The following is a 22,779-nucleotide window of genomic DNA, read 5'->3' on the forward strand; positions in this document are numbered from 1 at the left end:
TAACCGCCGGACCCTATAGATTTGGGGATCATTCTCAATTAACCAGTACTGCAAAAAGTGTTATTTTAAGTGTTGATATGGAAGAGATACTAATTTTCAAATTAGATCAGAAATAAGTGTATGTTAAAGATGCGTCTCTTTGTTGGTGTATATATATATATATATATATATATATATATATATATATAATTACTTTTCGCAATGATCGGTAAAAGTATAGGTAAAAAATAAAAAAGATGCACGAAGACGTTTAGTAAAGCTTTAGCGCTTTCATTTCAAATCTTCAGAAGCTTCTGAAGATTTGAAATGAAAGCGCTAAAGCTTTACTAGACGTCTTCGTGTATCTTTTTTTATTTTTTACCTATATATATTGGGTTTTTTGTGCTTTTATATATATATATAATATATATATATATATATAATATATATATATATATATATCACTAAATAATCACTATATATATATATATATATATATATATATATAACTCTTTGAATAAACATAACTGCCCTAAGAGAAGAAATATTGTAATATAAAGCACAGGAACGTACGTTAAATAATTGTATCCCATTTCCATTCTCGATGACCATGTAGCTTGTGACAGCGTGGCGATAATTCCATCGTCATCGAAACCAAGTTAGATAGTCGAGCGGTTTAGCGCTCGTAGATTTGGTTCCGCAGGTCGTGAGTAGGGGTGGAATAGGGTATTCAAATAAGATAAGACGAACTTTTCTGTGTTTTATATATTTATATATTATGCACATATTCATTTAAATATACACTATACATATGTCATTAACGTATTCTTATGAGTCAAAATTTATCATCACCTTTCTCCCATTTCTATTTTCTTTTTAAATATTCGTTTATCATATATTCATATTCGTTTCTCCGCCTTGAGAAGTATGGAAAATATTTCAGACAACAGTGGATTCATTGTTTCGTGTAGACTTTTTTTTTTTTTTTAAAAAAACCTTAAAGAAAAATATGTTATGAAATGACTTTCAGATTCAGTCACATTCAGAGCTTGCTTAAACTTCTCGCTTTCAGAAGTGCCCCCATGTTGCTGAATGGAACGGAAATCGAAGTACATCACGGTACCATGGAGTAAGTTAGTCCTCTCATCAACAACTGGTTGTTCAAGTTTCTTCTGTTTCACTTCCGGGCGATTTATTGTCCAGAAAAGATTGAGAATTTTCCTAAAATCTGAAATGTAGCCTTCAAAGGCCGCATATCAAACAATATCAGACGACATTATTTCAGTCATCCTCCTTACCGCCAAAATGAATCACCTGTCTATAGACTTACCTTTGTTACAAATTTCAATGAGCTTAAGATGGAATTCAATCATTGCTGAACGTCTTTTGATAATTGCAGATGATAAAGAGAAGAAAGACGGTCTGAGTATGGATGGTGAGCCAGATTGGATCAGCAGAATGGCGGAGGAGCAGGTGATAATTCGACAATCTAGTGGAGAGGAAGCAGACCGCTCCTCCAGCGAGGGGGCTCCCGAGGAGGATTCAGTGAGTTCATAACGAAAGCCAGAAATCGAGTTTGTATTGATGATAAAGAAATTAAAAAGAAAATGAGGATAGAGAATAATTATGTACTTGTAATTGTTCATTTGAATGGAGCATGAATAAGCATGTTTCTGCTCCAGCTGGGGAAAAGAAAGGGTATTACATAGTTGAAAGAATTGGTCGATAGAAGTTTACCTTGGAGTGAAGGTCTGAGTGCATATTGATAGTATCTGATCTCGGAGGAAAGGCACGACCAAATATTTGGTAAACGTTTAGTCCTTGACGAAAAACGACAGTACAAATGTTAGTTTTGTTCCTTGAGGAAGAGACTGAAGAAAACACTGATTCCAAAAGAAAGGAATGTTCACTTCATGAACAGGAAACTGGATATCTAAAACACTGTAATTCATAGGTCTAAAAATAAGTGAAAGCTGATGTGAAATTTACAGGGTAAATACAATGTAACAAAAGTAAATCAAGAATGCCCTTGCTGAAATTTAGGGTATATTTACTAAATTGACATGATGAAAGCCTTCACTGCTACGTCCCTGACAACCTTGCATAGGTCTAAACTTACGGTACTTAACCTACCGCTCGTGATATCTCAATAGGCGTGAAAAATTACCAGAGTCATACGTCAAATAGACAAATCTGATAATTACTTCATTTTCTACTCGACGGGATTATCATGTGTTCAGATATTACGGCGGAACATTTTGTTAAGACAAACTTAGACTTAAGAATGTACAATGTACATGTAGTGCTTAGGGTAGACCCTGCAGAGACAAAAGGTATGAAAAAGAGTAAAGGTATTAGATGAGTGAAAGAAGGACATGAGAGTGTCACCAATCACTGCTTAAATGACAGTTACAACCACTGTATTATGGACAGGTTATCTGATTGAATAGGTATATCAGATTAATGGCGAGTCCATTTGTGTTCAATAAAATATTCCTTTGGGGATCTTCTTGACACATTAAATTTCCATCACGCTATCAAAATAAGGCGTAGTAGAAATTTAGAATATTAAGAAAATACGGCATTTAAATTGTCGTCTGCTGATCAACCCCTGCAGGCAGTCAGGAAATATTGTTATATCGGTATGTAGGAAATGCTTCTATCAAGATCCTAGAAGGTGAATTACTGAGGACAATACTAAAACCAAGATGAAAAGGATTGTTTTGCTGTTTTATATGATACATTTACTGGATCACGGGCTTATCTTTATCAATAAAAAGAACCCAAAACGAATTGCGTCATCAATTCAAATGAATTGCGTCATGGAAAAAAGAAAGAAATTCATTTCGGCATTCTGTGAAAATGATAGCAACAATTTTAATGTCAGCCTGCCCCGAAATAAACCAAACTCGTATAAAAGGTCAAAATTGTCATTTATTAAATAGATAACTGACAATCAAAAAGGAATAACGTATATACAAGCACATATATAGAAAAATCCAATCCCTGAAGTAGCACCCAATATAAAAGTACAAAAGTAAAGCATCATCATCTCACAATATACCTCTCAATAGGAGTGACATATAAACATTCAAAAATGGGTGCTGCAGAAAGTAAAAATATCAATGGCACGTTTCCATAGTAAAGGGACTAGACATATTTCATATTTTTCATAGTAAAGGACTTCGACATACATGTATCTGCATGCAACCTTACAATGCCACCGTCACAAGGTAGGCTACAAAATTAAGCATTACATAATACGTTTCAAGAATAGGCTATCTTGTTAACGCCCCATAAAACAACCATTTGTGTTCTCTCAGAACTTTTCAATAGCATAGGAATTAGGAATTTATATTACTGACTAATAAAAACATTTATTTTGTACAAAAATAAGAGAAGCCTAATAAAACTACGTTAGATAACCGCTTTTAGTGTAAAGAAATATAAAAGGAAGAATTATTGTCTTGCAAGACAACAATTTCTTAATCACCAAAATCACATACTCATGTGCCTGTTATGAAGTTAAAAAGTGTTTGAAATAATTAACTGGTGTTATTACTGAAATATATAATATAGAGAAATTGTCATTGAATTCAATTTTTGATGACAAAATTACAGATACATGTAATGCCCCTATAAGAATAATAGCCATGAGTTCAGATAAAGATAACTCAATAAAAAAAAATTCCTTAAGTCAAAATTCTACCTTAAGTCAAAATTCTACCAAATATTTCACCTATCTGAGTTTCTTCTTCTTGACTGTATATTTGATAGCATGCATGCAAACTGTATCACATATGTCATAATGTCTACAGCGTCACCTCATTTGCGGAAACATTGCTAAGTTTCCCAGAAATCCTGATCTTCACAAAGTCGTTAAAAAATTTACAGTGAATACAAATTCACAACATTTTCTGTTAACATTAGCGATGGGTATGTCCGGGTAATGCAAAAAGGGGTTTAGAAAGTTCTATTAAGCCAGGATTTATTGGATGCCGTTCATTGAAAAAAGAGGTTTGAAATGTGGGTAGGGAAAAACGAATTTACAGTATGAATTTTATCTTATTTTCTCAAAATTCATAGTTACCGTCTTTATTGCTAAGACAACGTTGAAACAATGTTGAATGGAAAGTATAACATAACTTATTCCATTACTTGACTGCTTTTAGTCGAAATCATCTTGCAGAAGCCGATCATGATATAGGGTTCATGGCGGGTGTGACCGGTCAACAGGGGTGCTTACTATTCTGAGGTACATGTACCTGGTTCCACCTCTGGCGTTTTCAGGGGTCCGTGTTTGTTCTGCTCTTAATTTTGTATTCTTTATTAGATTTAAGAGATTGGTCATTGTTCATTATCTTCACTTTTTTCATTTCCCCTTTCATTCTACAAAACCTTCTTTGACGGTACAGGAAATACTCCGTGCAAAATCTAAACGAAAATTGATTCCGAGATCGTGGTATTTGGCTTATTCACGTCGTGTCTATCTAAAAACTCAAATATTTCATCTATACTGGTACTGTGTTTTATGGTTGAGGTAAGGGAAGCTACTTTATACCACAATCATTTTGAATATGACCTGCTCTCCCTTCTTTTTTATGGATCTTAAAGGGGCATTACCTGTAAATTCGTCATCAAAAGTTGAATTCGGTGAAAATTGCTCTGTATTATATATTTCAGTAATAACACAATATTTAATTATTTTAAACACTCTTCAGCCTCAAAATAGGCACATGAATATGTGATTTTGGTGATTAGATAATTATTGTCTTGCAAGACAATGATTCTTCCTCATATATTTCTTTACGCTAAAAGAGGTTATATAACGTAGTTTTATTAGGCTTCTCTTGTTTTTGTACAAAATAAATGTTTTTATTAGTCAGTAATATATATTTCTATGCCATTGAGAGATTTTGAGAAAAAACGGTTGCTATCACTTTCAAAGCTAATGCCCCTTTACGTGTTTTCTTCCATTTCAGCATGGAGTCTTTCACTTCGACGACGACAGATTTGGTAATGTGACTGTGTACAATAATATTTCCCGGCATCACATCGCTGATAAATCCAGAAATTCAGAATACTTGAACGTTGGACAAAAGTATATGGTGAACGGGCATAAAACGGACAGTCTCCAGAGTGGGCAGTCGCACAAAGTGCATTATGCTGATGATGTGGGAATTATTTCGAACAAAAACTCCCCTCCGAGTTCAATAAACGCGCTGGACAAAACGACACAGAAAGAAATAAGTCGGAGAAGGCGTCGACGAATCTGTACAGTCATTCTTTTGTTATTACTGGCTTTAATTATCGGGTTTGGGATCGGACTACTAGTGTATTTCCTACTTCTAAACGGTGAGTAAATTTTCTCTAGTCATATCCACCTTCTAAAGTTCGTTATCATGGATTCATTGGTTCAATCGGTTGCTTCGGTTTTCCTCCGTAATTTTTTATATTCTCAGAAAATTTTCAGGGAGCATGTAGTCGCCGTCATGTCCGTCCGTCCGAGCCCATACCCCCTAAACCTTCCATCAGAAATTTATATAATTTATCACAAATGTTCCATGAGACAAGAACTTCTGAACAAAGGTCTTTTAATGTCATTTTGGAAAGGTTAAGGTCACTCAGAACATATAAAAGTTCCTTATTTCAACAAGTTTTTTTTATATTAAAGTTCCCATCTCCTAAACCTTTCATCAGAAATTTATCATAATTGATTACAAATATTCCTTGAGACAGGGACTTTTGGACCAAGGTCAAGTCGCACAGAACATATATACCTTAAAGTAAAAAGTTATCTATATCAACAAGTTTTTGAAAAGGAATTGATCATATATCACACAAATAAGTAATAAACATATGGCTTTCAGACAAAGGTCACTCAAGGTCATTTTGTAAGGTCAAGGTAATTCAGAACGTATAACTTATAGATGAAAAAATACTTCATATCAACAATATCCCAACAATTATTGATCGTTTGGACCAAGATCTCCTCAAGGTCAATTTTGGTAAGGTCAAGGTAACTAAAAATATTTACCTTATACGGAAAATGTGCCTTATTTCAACAGTTTGTGAACAGGTATTGATCATATATCACACAAATAAATGATAGGGTAATGACTCTTAGACAAAGGTCACTCAAGGCCATTTTTAAAGGTCAATGTCACTCAACAATCAATATATACCTTATATTTGAAAAAGAAACCTTCGTTTCAACAATATCTCAACAGTTATTGATCATTGTGCAAGTCATTCGTCATATGAAGTAGTTCATTGGTTTAAAATGCATTTCGGGGAGCATCCATCAATTAGTAGTTCATTGGTTTAAAATGCATTTCGGGGAGCATCCATCAATTAGTAGTTCATTGGTTTAAAATGCATTTCGGGGAGCATCCATCAATTAGTAGTTCATTGGTTTAAAATGCATTTCGGGGAGCATCCATCAATTTTATTAATATTTTTGATCTATTCCAACGGGGTGGAGATATTGATTTCATTACAGCTGTTGGTTTCTCTTTCACGATTAGTGTAAGTTACAAATCATGTACGAACTATAACTCTGCTAGAATTATCTGAATGTTTCATATGATGTTGATCCTACTCGATAGGTTACTTAAACCAAAATAATGTCATCAAAGTCACAAAAATGTAATATGGGCACCATATCTTGGAGTCTACTAGACTACCACCTATGCTTGCAATGGAGTCCAACTAAACTAATATCATATTACCCAAGGCTTATTTGACTATCATGGTCTTGTCAAAAGGGTCAAATTCATACCTTAATCAAGTGTTGAAATCTTAGTTGGGTAGTGACTTATATTTCCGTGTAATTGCCTGGCGTGATTTCTATAAAGGTATCATATCATTGCCAAGGACCCAGAAGTAAGTCATTATCTTGAAATGGGATTATACGAATAGGGGTAAAGTCGAAGATCAATGAATGCCTCTGGGAATTAACTATGCTCTTCTTTCATACGCTACTTTAAAATCTTTCGCATGTCAATGCTCAAGACCTGTATCTTATATCACGTAATTTCAACAATTTTATGTTCACAGGGCAATGATTTGTAGAAATAGTCTTTGGCCTTTAACTTTGCTTGGCATACTTAGAATGACAATGCTTGTGCCCATTCTGTGTCCCACGACCGAAATGATATAGCATGAAATGATAAAATTGCGCTAGGAGCAAGAACCGGAATAGCTTTCCATATATACATACATGTATATATCGTTTAAAGTCAGCATTTCGCACATTCTATGGTCGTTATAACGATATAGTTTGCCCCCCCCCCCCCCAATTGTCATTGGTTCAAATGCTGTCTGATGTATTTCATGTCAATTGTTAGACCGTTCTTTGCACACTGATTTTGAATACGGATTACTCCGTTCATCTGATCAAGATATATGGTGCACGGCGGGTGTGACCGGTCGACAGGTGATGCTTACTCCTCCTAGGCACCTGATCCCACCTCTGATATATCCAGAAGTTTGTGTTTCCCAAATCTTAATTTTGTATTCCTTAGGATTATCTCCCTCATGCATAGCTCTTATCCTTGGACGAATTTGGCTCCACTTTTTTGGCACGCTGTTTTTGGCTATATTTAGCTCTAAAACTTCATAGTTATTTCGGATTTCAAACATTTCGGTTGAGCATTACTGAAGAGACATTATTTGTCGAACTGCGCATCTGGTGCATCAAAATTGGTACCGTATAAGTTTTACATTACAGGAGTTATGAGATTGATCACTGTTCGTTATCTTCGCCTTTTCATATATATATATATATATCTTTTTCTTTATAAAGCTAGTTGAATTTTTGCACTTTCATAATGTAGAACTATGAATTGTTGTCATCAGAATTAAATATGTGTTACTACATATTTTGACACATCTCCTAGATTCTATAGAGGTGGGGTTTTTACTGAGCCTTAAAAACCCGCAATGTTAATACTCCGATACTACTTTACCTCAATCGTGACGTCACATCTGTTTACACAACTGGACGAGTGTGACCTCACATCTGCTTACACAACTCGACGAGTGTGACCTCACATCTGCTTACATGTACACAACTCGACGAGTGTGACCTCACATCTATTTAAAAAACACAACGTCTGCTACCAAAAATGTAAAAGAATGAGCTATTGTTCCTGGAAATTGAAAATTATAAAATAGGAAGTTTGCTGACTGAATATCATGGAAAATGCTTGCCCTCGAACGTTGTTTCGAAGTGGACTTTGGAAGCACGGCCTGCTTTACCGCGCAATGATACGAGGCGGACATTTATCACGATATTCAGTCAATAACCTATAAATTATGAATTTTTTACGTTTTCTTTAACGAGTGTTGCAATAAAGCTAGACCAAATGTAAACATCGTTTGTTATCGAACGAATAAATATGTTTCATAAATGAAGTAGATTCACGAGTGACAAAATTCGGACTTGATGATTTGCAATATATTGACATATCTGGTCAGGTTGGCTTTGACTATCTAATTGTTCAATCTAATCAAGTGTGCCTGACATTTCACCCATTGGGCCAGTTTACGATACGAAATGTATCTATATATTAGTAGTATTTAATTTTGGTTTTTTTAAGTGAGCCTAGTGCTGGGACAATTTTAAGTCCAATCTGTGATTGTAAATGCAAAATGTGATATTATTTATAGAAAGTGTTATTTTATGTGATATTATGTCATGTCATTTGTTATTCTTTGTCTAACGTGCCTTTATCTGAATAAACATAATAATAATAATCTGAGCTTTGCAAAGTTGTAACTTTGTTCAAAAGTAAGCATATACATGACGGATATTGAGCAGCCCTGAATGCTTTTAAAGAACTTGATTAGAAAGGGAAATGGATAGAAGGCATGTGAAACATTGGTGAGAATCCATTGCTTGCTTTTTTTTTTCATACAATTTCAATACTTTGGGAATAATGAGGAATATTATCATATGTGCCTTTACAAAGAAGCTAAAAAAGTATGACGTCATAAGAAAAGATAGGTATATGACATGGACCCTATTGATGATATGTGGGTTCCTTAAGCTAATTGTCATTATGTTCGTGCAATTCAGAGTTATTTTGAGGAAGAAAACTTTCATTTTTAAAAAAAATGAAATATTCTTGAAACACGTATAAACAATTGCTCCATGACTTTAATGGTCTTTACTAGTTGAAATTAGAAGTTGTTATAGATTGAAAAGTTGAAAATGTATCCATTTTTCTTGAAACACAATCTCTCTCGTTTTCAGAGGGAACTGGCGAAACCTTACAAGAAGCCCAGAAAGGTAAATAAGCAACTTTCATATTAGTGAATTAAAAGCAATGGAATAAGTTACAAACGCTTTAGAATTTGGATTTTTTTTAATCATGTGTCTGTTTTACAGAATCTGTTATAGTGAAGCTTAAGCTACCAATTTTAAATGAAACATACACATCAGAAATGGGTGATATCACTTCCGGTGATTTTCGTCGAATATCAGAACCACTCTGTGAAGAGGTATTCTACTTCCTACTATTGGTTGCGATGACTTTACTCTTTATCATATAAATATTACACATCGCCTTTCATAAAAACATTTATTTTCTATTTTCGAACCTAATTTGTCTCTACTTTTTTATTAGACATATGCTTATAACAATAATAATGATAATGACAAAAATATTGCTACTGCTAATAATGATTATCCGGTGTTTTCTTTCAGATGAAATTTTATTTTCAACACGAAAAGGGCTTTGTCATGTGTAACGTCAATGAAATAAGGTAAATGACGAAATTAAGGTTGTTGAATTTAAGTAAGTGAAGCTTGCAGTACATATACTTATAGTGTTCTACTAGTGGAAAACCATTTTTATAATTTCATCTTTCATTTTTCAGAAATGTTTCCAGATCAGTAGAATGTAAATGCAAATCAATCACACAGTAAGTAATGTTATCACATCAATCACACAGTAAGTAACACATCAATCACACAGTAAGTAACACATCAATCACACAGACATCAATCACACAGTAAGTAACACATCAATCACACAGTAAGTAACACATCAATCACACAGTAAGTAACACATCAATCATACAGTAAGTTATGTTATCACATCAATCACACAGTAAGTAACGCATCAATCACACAGTAAGTAACACATCAATCACACAGTAAGTAACACATCAATCACACAGTAAGTAACACATCAATCACACAGTAAGTAACACATCAATCACACAGTAAGTAACACATCAATCACACAGTAAGTAAAACATCAATCACACAGTAAGTAACACATCAAACAGTAAGTAACACATCAATCACACAGTAAGTAACACATCAATCACACAGTAAGTAACATCAATCACACAGTAAATAACACATCAATCACACAGTAAGTAACACATCAATCACACAGTAAGTAAAACATCAATCAGTAAGTAACACATCAATCACACAGTAAGTAACACATCAATCACACAGTAAGTAACGCATCAATCACACAGTAAGTAACACATCAATCACACAGTAAGTAACACATCAATCACACAGACATCAATCACACAGTAAGTAACACATCAATCACACAGTAAGTAACACATCAATCACACAGTAAGTAAAACATCAATCACACAGTAAGTAACACATCAAACAGTAAGTAACACATCAATCACACAGTAAGTAACGATAACACATCAATCACACAGTAAGTAACACATCAATCACACAGTAAGTAACATCAATCACACAGTAAGTAACATCAATCACACAGTAAGTAACACATCAATCACACAGTACGTAACACATCAATCACACAGTAAGTAACACATCAAACAGTAAGTAACACATCAATCACACAGTAAGTAACACATCAATCACACAGTAAGTAACACATCAATCACACAGTAAGTAACACATCAATCACACAGTAAGTAACACATCAATCATACAGTAAGTTATGTTATCACATCAATCACACAGTAAGTAACGCATCAATCACACAGTAAGTAACACATCAATCACACAGTAAGTAACACATCAATCACACAGTAAGTAACACATCAATCATACAGTAAGTTATGTTATCACATCAATCACACAGTAAGTAACACATCAATCACACAGTAAGTAACATCAATCACACAGTAAGTAACACATCAAACAGTAAGTAACACATCAATCACACAGTAAGTAACACATCAATCACACAGTAAGTAACACATCAATCATACAGTAAGTTATGTTATCACATCAATCACACAGTAAGTAACACATCAATCACACTGTATGTAACATCAATCACACAGTAAGTAACACATCAATCACACAGTAAGTAACACATCAATCACACAGTAAGTAACACATCAATCACACTGTATGTAACATCAATCACACAGTAAGTAACACATCAATCACACAGTAAGTAACACATCAATCACACAGTAAGTAACACATCAATCACACTGTATGTAACATCAATCACACAGTAAGTAACACATCAATCACACAGTAAGTAATACATCAATCACACAGTAAGTAACACATCAATCACACAGTAAGTAACACATCAATCACACAGTAAGTAACACATCAATCACACTGTATGTAACATCAATCACACAGTAAGTAACACATCAATCACACAGTAAGTAATACATCAATCACACAGTAAGTAACACATCAATCACACAGTAAGTAACACATCAATCACACAGTAAGTAACACATCAATCACACAGTAAGTAACGTTCTCACATCAATCACACAGTAAGGTGTTCATATCACAGTCACAATATCTCTCAAAAATTACTCTATAGTTCAAGTATTCGTGGTCCTTTCATTTAATCCAATCAAACACTGTCGGAGAAATCAATCAGATTTCAGTGATCTAAATAAGGCTAATTTGGTCTATATCGTAAGTAGAAATGATGTTATTGTCAAAATTTGATTCTCGTATCCAGCGACGCCGTTTCAAATTTAAGGTGTTTAGCATAGGTGATTCTTCCTTCGCCAGTCGCCCGGCATATAAAGTGAAAGTCGAGGTTTTTTTTCCGGATATGACTTTAAAACGGAGGTTCCGTGTCACTAGGCGTTGGCACAATAAAGAATGAAAGTAAGCGCCATGCATAGGTGAGAATGTGTGGCATCTTATCTAAAGCTGGTAACTATGGTGGCATATTTCTGCCTCCTATTTGCAAGTTATTTTTCTATAAATTATCTCAACATGCAAGATAATTTTGTTAACATGCAGCATAAATACATGTGTGTCAACCTGCAAGAAAAATATAATCAGATAAGAATTTGGAAAATTTTCAAAAATTATCAAAAATTGCCGACATGTGACTTCCATCATGCTAGATGCAACTTATTCATGTTGACATTCAACTTATTTATGTCAACATGCGAAATAAATATGTCGGCAGGCAACTTATTTATGTCGACATGCAAGATAGATATCTGGACATGCATATTTATCTCATATGTCAACATAAATAAGTTGCATGTTGACATAAATAAGTTGTATGTCAACATAAATAGGTTGCATGCTAACATAAATAAGTTGCATGTCGACATAAATAAATTGCATGTCGACATGATTAAGCTGCATCTATCATGTTTGAAGTCACATTTGGGCGATAATTGATAATTTTGGAGAATTTTACAAATTCTTATCTGATTACATTTTTCTTGCATGTCAGTATAGTTGTTGCATGTTGACATAATTATCCCGCATGTTGACATATTAATCTTGCATGTAGATGTAGCGTGCAACCCCAAAAATATATATATAAACAGTAAGAAGCGGATGGGCACCCTCAGTTAACTTTCTGAGGTACTAATATTTTATTTCAATATATACATATAATGATTGGTAAAGGAAAAACTTGACTATTTGTCTTGAATTAAGTATGTACAGGATTTCTGATGCAGCTGGTTCTATCTCTCTGAGCTCGGCTCATACAGCTCGGCTCTCGTCGCTCTTTCCGACTCTGGCTCTTCGTGGCTCCGGCTCTTACTGGTTCTTCGTGGCTCCGGCTCTTACAGCTCGGCTCTTTCTGGCTCTTCGTGACTCCGGCTCTTACAGCTCGGCTCTTTCTGGCTCTTCTCGACTCCGACTCTTACAGCTCGGCTCTTTCAGTGCGGTATTGCAATTATCTAATATTCATACAAAGCCAGGAAAGACTTGTGCAGTCACGTCTAAGGCGTTGTATAATGTTAAAAACAATTGCAATTTATAAAATAAATTACCTTTCTAATTCCACGTCTTCACTCTCTGCCGTCACTGCATCAACTGCTTATCGCCCGAAATCTCCCGCTTATATACTACTTACAAAAACGCCATCTAGCGGGGAAACTATAACATTTAGAATACCCAAAGGCGGAGTAGGAATTTCCGAATTGTCACATAGACATAAATTATAGAAAAATAACTTGCATACAGGGGGCAGAAATATGCCACCACAGGTAACGTCTCTACACGAGTGAAAAATAATTATCGAATGAGACGTAGAACAACAGACATGTATGGATTATTACATCAACAAAAAATGTACTGTGACGTCATGCTGTAGTGTCATGATTGTAATATTACATCATTTAGAGATTGTTACATTGTATATTGCATTATTCTCAGCGAAACACAGCTCGAATCAATCGTCAGTTCTCGTTAAACTCTGAGATAATGAAAAATGAATTCTACATTTTTGTCGGATGTTGGATGGCTCCCTCCCTCAATCTCTTTCTTCAATTCCTTGCAGTCAGTCTGGCCATTCCTCGCTGGAGGTGGTAGTCGATCTTACTTTCGTGGAGTCAATGAGAGGAGAAGATATTCTAAGGATATTGGATACCAAAGCCAAAAAACTGTTCTTTGATGGATTCGAGGTTGTATTGATTAAGAATTTCATCGTGGATATTAAGGGAAGAGGTCAAAATGGTACGCCATTTGAATGAAAATATTCTGTGAATCATTTTTTCTTGAACAACTCCATTTAGTTTACTAATATTCATTTCTTCCTTAAAATTGATTAGATGCTTGTATACCCTCACCTTGCCAAAACAGTGGACTTTGTCAGACGACAGACGATGGCGATATAGCCTGTGCATGCCCAACTGGATGGACCGGAAGTCGATGTGAATTTGGTTTGTTGAATTTAAAATTACTTACAAGTCACAAATTGCTAAACCTTTGTACAATGTACGTAATTTTTCGGATTCGTTCATATTAATTTCTGTGAATGGTTATTCTTGTTATCGATCACAGACGTCAATACCTGTATCCAGTTTCCTTGTGGAAACAACGGAGTCTGTCATGAAAAACTCGGAGAAGATTCGTGTATATGTAAAAGAGGCTGGAATGGGCGTCAGTGCGAAATTGGTAAATTAAAAGACCTTTGCAAATCCCTGATAGTTTTTAGATACTTTGAATTACTATTCATGTAACTATCATTACTTTAATTGTCCATTTTTATCATTTTTATACCTGTATGTCTGTACTAAATAAAAAACAATAGCACCCTTTATAGAATAAAATGTATTACATATACAATAAATGACAGTAAAGGAAACACAAACTAGGACTCAAATATAAGTAAAAGTTACCTACATGTAAAATGTACAGACAATGTATAATGACAAATTGCCACATTGCAAAATTTGCACCTTTATTATGACTGGTGAAAAAGTAGGTCATATTTGGCATGTACAAATAGACCAAAACATTTATCTTTTTATTACATGCATAAGGAAATATTGCTAGTAATTGTATCTCCTTTAAAATGACTTTGATATGTACAGTGGAAAAGAAACATGTGAATTTTGCAGACATAGACGAATGCATGGAAGTGCCGTGTAAAAATGGTGGAACTTGTGTCAATACGAATGGTTCCTTTTATTGTACCTGTCCACCGTCCTGGGAAGGATTGTATTGTGACGTAGGCAAGTAGAACACAAATATCCTAGAATGTTTATTTCAAAGGTATATATTATACCAGTAGTTTCTGTAGATTACATACTGCATTGTAATCCTTTTCTGTGAGTTACATCTTTATTACAACCTTGCATCTGAGAATCAATTTATGGTTTCAATGTAAGATTCAGTTTTGGATATCTTTTCAACTTTTCTTCATAATGCGGTTCATATCGTGTTTGTACTGTTGAGAATATAATTTATGATAATCTTTACAGTTTTCTGTGTTTGCATCTGTGTGCTAGTAACATCTCATTCATAGGTTACTCATTCACTCTTCATGATGAGGATGACTAACTCTGAAACTCTTTTCTCTAGAAATCAAAGAGCAATCTAACTAATATGATAAGTGTATATGTTTATAAAGTTTATTCTGATACAAAAAGTGAATGAATAATTTATGTTATATAGATAGGGGAAAAACCAATTTGTTCTCAAATGACAGTGTCTGTGTTTACAAACATTATATCGCATTATTCAGATATAGATGACTGTGCGAAGACTCCCTGTCAGCACGGCGGTACTTGTATCAATGACATTGGTTTTTATAACTGCACGTGTCCTCCCAGCTGGACAGGAAAAAACTGCCATGAAGGTGATTGTACAACAATTATCAAATTAACAGAATATAGGAGCTTTAGCAAGCATATTCCATCCTTATTTTTTAAAGTTTTCCTAACATGTATTATTCTTATGAAATTCAGCCAAGGTCCAAAGTTTGGCGACAGAACTTCATCTCTATTATGAATTCTGTCGAAGATTATGCCAGACGATGGTCTAAATATGAAAAAGAAGAACTTGATACATTGTCAGAATGGGTTAAAAGCATAAGAGGAATATTAAAATCCCGCATTCGACATATGAAAACAAAAGTACGAACCATCTATTCTTCTGTGTTTAGTAAACCAGAAGTGATAAGCGAAATAGATAGGTTACATGAGGAATGTGTTTTGGTTCCAGCTGACAAAGCTAGTAACAATATTGTCTTTGTAAGGCTCATTATTACAACTGTATTTTCAACGAATTTGGCATCAATTCCACTTTTGATCATCGTACTTATACTCCAACTGCCCTTTCAAAAGATGAAATTCTTCAAAACCATGCTTCAGTTTTAGACACATTTAATATCCAAGTCAATGGGTCGAATGAATATGAGTTACCGTACCTATACTGGATTCCTAAACTACATAAAAACCCTTACAAAGATACATTGCTGGATCCAGTAAGTGCTCTACCAAGCCCCTATCTTTGCTCCTCATGAAAATATTAACAGCTGTGAAGGAGAAACTTCAAACTTACTGTGCGACTACATATGCAAGAAGTGGTGTTAATCAAATGTGGATTCTAAGAAATTCTAAAGAACTTTAAGTAAACTTGAAATCGCAGAATTTTTCCCAAATTAATAACATTTAAACTGATGCCTTTTCAACACTATACACGACCATTCCTCACGATAAATTAAAGACTAGACTGTTTGATATCATAGACAGTTGCTTCTTCAACAAAAATGGAAAACGGAAATATTCATATCTAGTGATCAGTCATTCAAAAACTTACTTTGTTAAACACCACTCTGATTCCACGCACAAGTACTCTGAAGTTGAAATAAAAAATATGCTAGAGTTCCTTATTGACAATATCTTCGTGGTCTTTGGTGATCAGGTCTTCCAACAGTCTGTTGGAATTCCCATGGGCACGAATTATGCTCCTTTGTGTGCTGACCTGTTTCTATATTCATATGAAGCAGAATTTATTTAAAAACTTCTACGTGAGAAGAAAAAATCTCTCGCTGTGGCCTTCAATTCGACATTTCGATATATCGAGGACGTTTTGTCTATTAACAATAATAATTTTCATTCATATGTCGATTTGATATATCCCTGTAAGCTCGAAATAAAGGACACCACAGAGTCGTCCACTTCTGCTTTATACTTAGATATTTTATTGAAAGTAGACATTAACGGCAAACTGACAACTCAACTGTATGACAAACGGGATGATTTCAGCTTCTCCATCGTCAACTTCCCATATTTATGTAGCAATATTCCATTATCACCTGCATATGGTGTTTATATATCTCAACTGATTCGATATACAAGAACTTGTTCTGCGTATAGTCAGTTTTTAAATCGAGGTAAGCTACTGACAAACAAGTTGATGGTACAGGGGTTTCAACAGTCTCGATTGGAGTAAGCATTTCGCAAATTCTATGGTCGTTATAACGATATAGTTCGTCAATACAACCTATCATTGGGTCAAATGCTGTCTAGATAATATGCTGTTTCATACCGATTGTTAAGCCGTTCTTGGCACACTGATTTTGACTGCGGATAACTCCGTTTACCTGATCAGGATATAGGGCTCACGGCGGGTGTGACCGGTCGACAGGGGATGCTTACTCCTCCTAGGCACCTGATCCCACCTCAGGTGTGTCCAGGGGTCCGTGTTTGCCCAACTATCTATTTGTATTGCTTGTAGGAGTTATAAGATTGATCACTGTTCGTTATCTTCACCTTGCATGTGTAATACAATTATTGTTAAAAAGAATTCTGTTTTCTTGCTTAAGACATTGATGAATGTAACCTGGTCCCATGTCATAACGGAGGGACCTGTCAGAACACACAAGGATCCTACCTGTGTTCCTGTGACTTGGGGTGGATTGGTAAACACTGCAATACTGGTAAGAGTTCAATTTTATTGATCCCGATCTGTTCAAGAGAGAAGCATCAATCGTGATTTAGAGAATGATGAAGTACTTAGATTTGGAATACAAGGCTGTCATTCTTCATCAATACATGAATATATGTATATATATATATATAATTCAATAAAAAAAGCAGGAAAATATACAGTTCCAAAATATATTTAAATCACTAGCGCTTTCTGGATTTTAACATCCATCCTCAGGTGAATACAAATTAATAAGATGCTAAAATCCAGAAAGCGCTAGTGATTTAAATATATTTTGGAACTGTATATTTTCTTGCTTTTTTATTGAATTATTTTGACTGTGTGGTATCAACTCTTTCTATTTGGATTATATATATATATATATATATATATATATATATATATATATATCCAAATTGTTGTTTTAAAAAATCAGTGTCCGGTATAAGATATTAAAATAAACAGTAAACAAAGTTTATATATATATATATATATATATATATATATATATATGCTTCATAAGATATGCCATTATTTATATATAAAAGACAAATGGGCGTGTAAATGTGTAAATAATGCCAAAAGCAAAGGTTGGTGTTTGAAAACGCAATACTGTTTTCTCTAGATGTTGACGAGTGTATCAATTATCCATGTCAGCGGGGTGGAATTTGTCGCAATACCAACGGATCGTACAACTGCGCATGCCCAGACGGGTGGAATGGCCAAAACTGTGAATATGGTAAAATATATTTTATATTTATTTAGAATTTTTCACATTATGCTGACAAGATAGAGAGATGCGAGTGTATGTTCTGCGTATGATTAATTTTTTAATTGATGGTTTCAACAGTCTCGTTGGTCGTCATAATGATTTAATTTGCAAATACAAGCTATCACTGGGTTAAATGCTGTATAACGCGTTTCATATCAATAGTTGTGCTGTTATTTACTGATATTGACTACGGTTTATCCCATTTACCTGATCATGAGATAGGTGTGACCGGTCAACAGGGGGTGCTTACTCCTCCTAGGCACCTAATCCTACCTCCGGTATGGCTAGGGATCCGTGTTTACTTAATTTTGTATTTTATAGGATTTATGAATTGAGCATTGTTCGTTATCTTCACTTGCTCAAAGAAAGATGGCTAAAACTTTATTTCTAATCGGCAAGTACTTATAACATGGAAACACGTGATATCACAGCGCAAAACACAAAGTGATCAGGAATGACACTCAAAATAGGCACCGATTTTGTATTTGATGAAATTTCTTTGTACAGTTGAATAACACATTATTAAATTAAACAATACACAGGAAATGTCAATTTCAAAGATTTAATAATATCTACCTTCGCGTCAGTTCTATTGATTGGGATTTAATTCGCGATCTTTGTCTGTAATAGACAGCCAGGGATTTAAATCATTACGAATAGATGAAAATGAGCAAATTCACTTCAACACAAATACATATGTACATGTATGTATCGTAATGTCAAATTTTCAATGACATTATGATTTTATTCTATCATAATTTTGTATGGTCTACTTTTCGTTGTTTTTATGGTATTTCATGTAGACATACCCAAGAATTAAAACCATTCATGAACACATGAAAATGAATTGATATTACTAAACGGCAGTGAAATCAGTCTAACTCGAATTTGATGAATATATGTTTTGTTTTGTTGATATTTGTTGTAGGCTTTAATTTTCGTTGTTTTCATGATATTGACCACAAACTGAAGTCCACCACAAACACAAGAAAGTAAACTAACATAAAAAAAAACGTCAACTTTTGATCTACGAAACCAATTCTTCAATTTTTCTGAAGTTATGAACATTTGATCCCAAGAAGATAAATGAATTTTACTGTCCTTTATGAATAGTCAAAATTGTTTTCTTTAATTCGTAATTGGAATTGTAGATAAAAACGAATGCCAATCAAACCCTTGTCAAAATGGTGGATTTTGTGAAAATACAAATGGTTTTTATCGCTGCCGCTGTGGCGATGGATGGATGGGTCAAAACTGCCACATAGGTAAGTGAATCAATAAGACATCTATTTCTTCATTGGCTTACTTATTTACTTAAGTAATCAAATAAATTTGATGTGCAGATGTTGACGAATGTCTACAATTCCCCTGCCAGCATGGCGGTCTATGTCGTAATCTAAATGGTACATATTTCTGTGATTGTCCATCGGGGTGGATAGGACCGCATTGTCAATTTGGTAAGTAGCACCATACTCATTGTATATAAAATCAATCATCAAAGTCAATAATGCAAATAGTCTTATTGTATTTGTTGGTCATGTAGAGTAAAATGGGAAATGGAACGATAATCGTAAATTGTAAATTAATTGATTATAAATTGATCATCATACACCATGGCATATTATATGATATGTGTGGCATTACATCAGAGAAATTATAAAAAAAAAATCAATGACAAAATTGGAGTAATAAATAGTATTTTAATTTTAGATGTCAACGAGTGTTTACGGACACCATGTTCAAACAAAGCAGTGTGTATCAACGATATGGGCTCTTACCGTTGTGTTTGTCCCGACGGACTCACGGGACAAAACTGTGACTATGGTATGTTTTTTCAACGCGTACATGTAGGAGAAAGGTCTCATTTGGCCCTCATTTTTTGCTTTGATTTCAGAAGAGACTTCAAATCGTAAAACCTAGTAAACCTTGTTTCAAGAGGCTTTATTAGAAATATTTAAACCACGGGAATGTCAAAGATTTGGGCAAATTTGGGGTTTCAGAAGAAAATAGTTTACATTTTTCTAAATTTACATATGCTTTTGAAGACATGTTTGCCTACGTAACATTTTGATACCAAAGTTGCAGCTGGTACTGTTGTACAGAGTTTGTACGTTTGATAGGTAAGCAAGTGTGTGCTCTATATTTTCTGAAGCAACATATGATTCTAATGAGTTAACTTTTCGCTAAAGATGGGGAAAATCGGAATTTTCATTAAGCTTGTACATTCCATTTGTACTTGGAATATATCATATAATAAAACTAATGATATTCATCTTCAGATAGGCATGATCTGATTCACTAAATAATGTTCTACAGCCTGTTCTCGAAATGATTGCCTTATCTAAATTTCTTCTTTCACTTTACATAATATATTTATTAACACTTTCATTTTGAATTCTATAGCTTTTGGTTTTTCAGTCTATGATGCAAGACCATAATTCAAATGTATGCTTGCCCCTGATCAAATCATTATCTGTTATCTGTTAGATATCAACGAATGTGTATCTTCTCCTTGTTATCACAACGGAACGTGTCTTAATACAGCTGGGTCTTATTCTTGCACGTGTTTGGACGGATTTTCTGGGAAACATTGTGAAAATGGTTAGTACATGTATTGAAATCATCTCAGACATCGTGTAGCATTTTGCTCTAAAAATTCATACAAGTTTAACCGCCTTAATGGCAGGAAGCTTTAAGTTTCAGACGGCAGTATACACTATTGCATAAAAGATGGTAACCTACTATTTCCTAATAGTAAAAACATCTCTTGTGCTTGATGATATTAATGGGATCCATGAGTGTAAAGAAGCAATAAAAAAAATCACTCGACAGACCCTGTAATACATGTTGAAAATATTTGTCTTAAAGTTGTTAATCTAATCAGCGATATTTTAGCTTTGTACATTTTGATTATATCTAGAACTTTCCACGTGTTCCTCCATCACCTGCTATAATGGAGGTGTATGCCAGGAGTCCGCCGGAAAGGACACGTGCGAATGTACGCCAGGATGGACGGGTACCCAGTGCCAATATGGTAATGGTGTCACAATCTTATATTAAGCCTAGTGAGATCTGATAATGTCAATTCAATCGAAATATCAATGACATTTAACATGATCTGAATATCAGTAAATAGTAAACACCTTTCACATTTTCCATTGCTGTGTAGTTTATTACGGTTATCTGCATGCATTGTGTTAAAGATTTACATATGTATTCTGTGTTGAACTCTAGAAAGTCAGCAATTGTTGATATTTTACATTACCTTGTAGACGTGAATGAATGTCAGCAAAACCCGTGTAAGAACGGAGGCGTCTGTAATAACGTGATAGGGTCTTTTGTTTGCACTTGTCCAGTCGGCTTCGGGGGAACAGACTGCTCTCAAGGTTATAAAATATATACCTTTCTGTAACATTTAACCATTTTCATGATTTTTTTCCCCCTGTGATATAAGTTATACGGAAGTGTAATTTTTGAAATCATATTTTTCTTAGCAATAGCAATGGTCGGTTTCTGAGAAAACAGTGTTGCGCCAAATGAAGTTATTTATTTCATCTAGTTTTTTCGTAGTATTATTAAGTATATTGTATTTTCTATTTGCAGATGTGAATGAATGTTTACAGAATCCTTGTTCCAATAGTGTGGCATGTCAGAATGTTCCTGGAAGTTATACATGTGTCTGTAATCCTGGATGGAAAGGCCAAGATTGTGATATTGGTAGGCTAATGTTAATTCGTTACTATGGTGATGATAAATTAAGATATTTTCGAGTAGATTTAAGTTCCATCGGCTTTGTTGTCTTGAAGTATTAAGATATTGACTAATTTCTCTCTAGCCTTCATTCACGAATTCGCAAAAATAGATATGCTAGTATATAAAGTACAGATAAACGTTTTGGGTCCCTTAAGAGATTGACGCTTTTTATGAATTAGAAATTTGAAAATTTACAACCTTGAAATTCAGAATCAGCTCATGTATAATTAAACACTACACATTCTTAAACATACACTGTGACTTGAACTCATGAAGCTACTCTGGTTTCACAGTTCATTTTCCCACTGAAACATCAATGAATATTGTGAACGAATTTCAGTTGAGAACACGAATCTTAGTCACAAAATCCATTGAAAATACAAACGATACCAAACGAATGCAATTTGTTTCATTAAATTTAACGAAATCCAGTGAAAGCCGTGTATTTATGACCTCATATATAGGGATCACAAACAGTTTCTGTTTGATTGATATACTGTACATAAAAGTAAGGTGTAATGACAATTGTGCTAAACTTTTATGAAGATCACACATTTTCATTCATTTAATTTCATACAGTAACTATGTGTACATCTGTAATGATGTGTTTTATGTGTAGCCATGATACCAAAAAGTTCGACATTTG

At 34.3% G+C, this 22,779-nt stretch overlaps 1 protein-coding gene across 1 annotated transcript in view; it reads left to right on the forward strand.

Moving 5' to 3' along the window:
• Positions 1-1,071: 1,071 nt before the first annotated feature.
• LOC125659577 (fibrillin-2-like) overlaps positions 1,072-22,779 on the forward strand; it is a 50,410-nt gene continuing 28,702 nt past the window's right edge. The window contains exons 1-21 of the mRNA XM_056149631.1: positions 1,072-1,108; positions 1,379-1,524; positions 4,962-5,334; positions 9,239-9,274; positions 9,374-9,486; positions 9,692-9,750; positions 9,865-9,909; positions 13,731-13,906; positions 14,002-14,112; positions 14,234-14,347; positions 14,794-14,907; positions 15,420-15,533; positions 17,505-17,618; positions 18,234-18,347; positions 19,532-19,645; positions 19,724-19,837; positions 20,091-20,204; positions 20,868-20,981; positions 21,301-21,414; positions 21,653-21,766; positions 21,984-22,097. Coding sequence (XP_056005606.1) covers positions 1,072-1,108; positions 1,379-1,524; positions 4,962-5,334; positions 9,239-9,274; positions 9,374-9,486; positions 9,692-9,750; positions 9,865-9,909; positions 13,731-13,906; positions 14,002-14,112; positions 14,234-14,347; positions 14,794-14,907; positions 15,420-15,533; positions 17,505-17,618; positions 18,234-18,347; positions 19,532-19,645; positions 19,724-19,837; positions 20,091-20,204; positions 20,868-20,981; positions 21,301-21,414; positions 21,653-21,766; positions 21,984-22,097 — 2,464 coding nt within the window. The remainder of the gene's footprint in view (positions 1,109-1,378; positions 1,525-4,961; positions 5,335-9,238; positions 9,275-9,373; positions 9,487-9,691; positions 9,751-9,864; positions 9,910-13,730; positions 13,907-14,001; positions 14,113-14,233; positions 14,348-14,793; positions 14,908-15,419; positions 15,534-17,504; positions 17,619-18,233; positions 18,348-19,531; positions 19,646-19,723; positions 19,838-20,090; positions 20,205-20,867; positions 20,982-21,300; positions 21,415-21,652; positions 21,767-21,983; positions 22,098-22,779) is intronic.

Source organism: Ostrea edulis, chromosome 9 (assembly GCF_947568905.1).
Source record: "Ostrea edulis chromosome 9, xbOstEdul1.1, whole genome shotgun sequence".
In the NCBI taxonomy this organism is placed as follows: domain Eukaryota; kingdom Metazoa; phylum Mollusca; class Bivalvia; order Ostreida; family Ostreidae; genus Ostrea; species Ostrea edulis.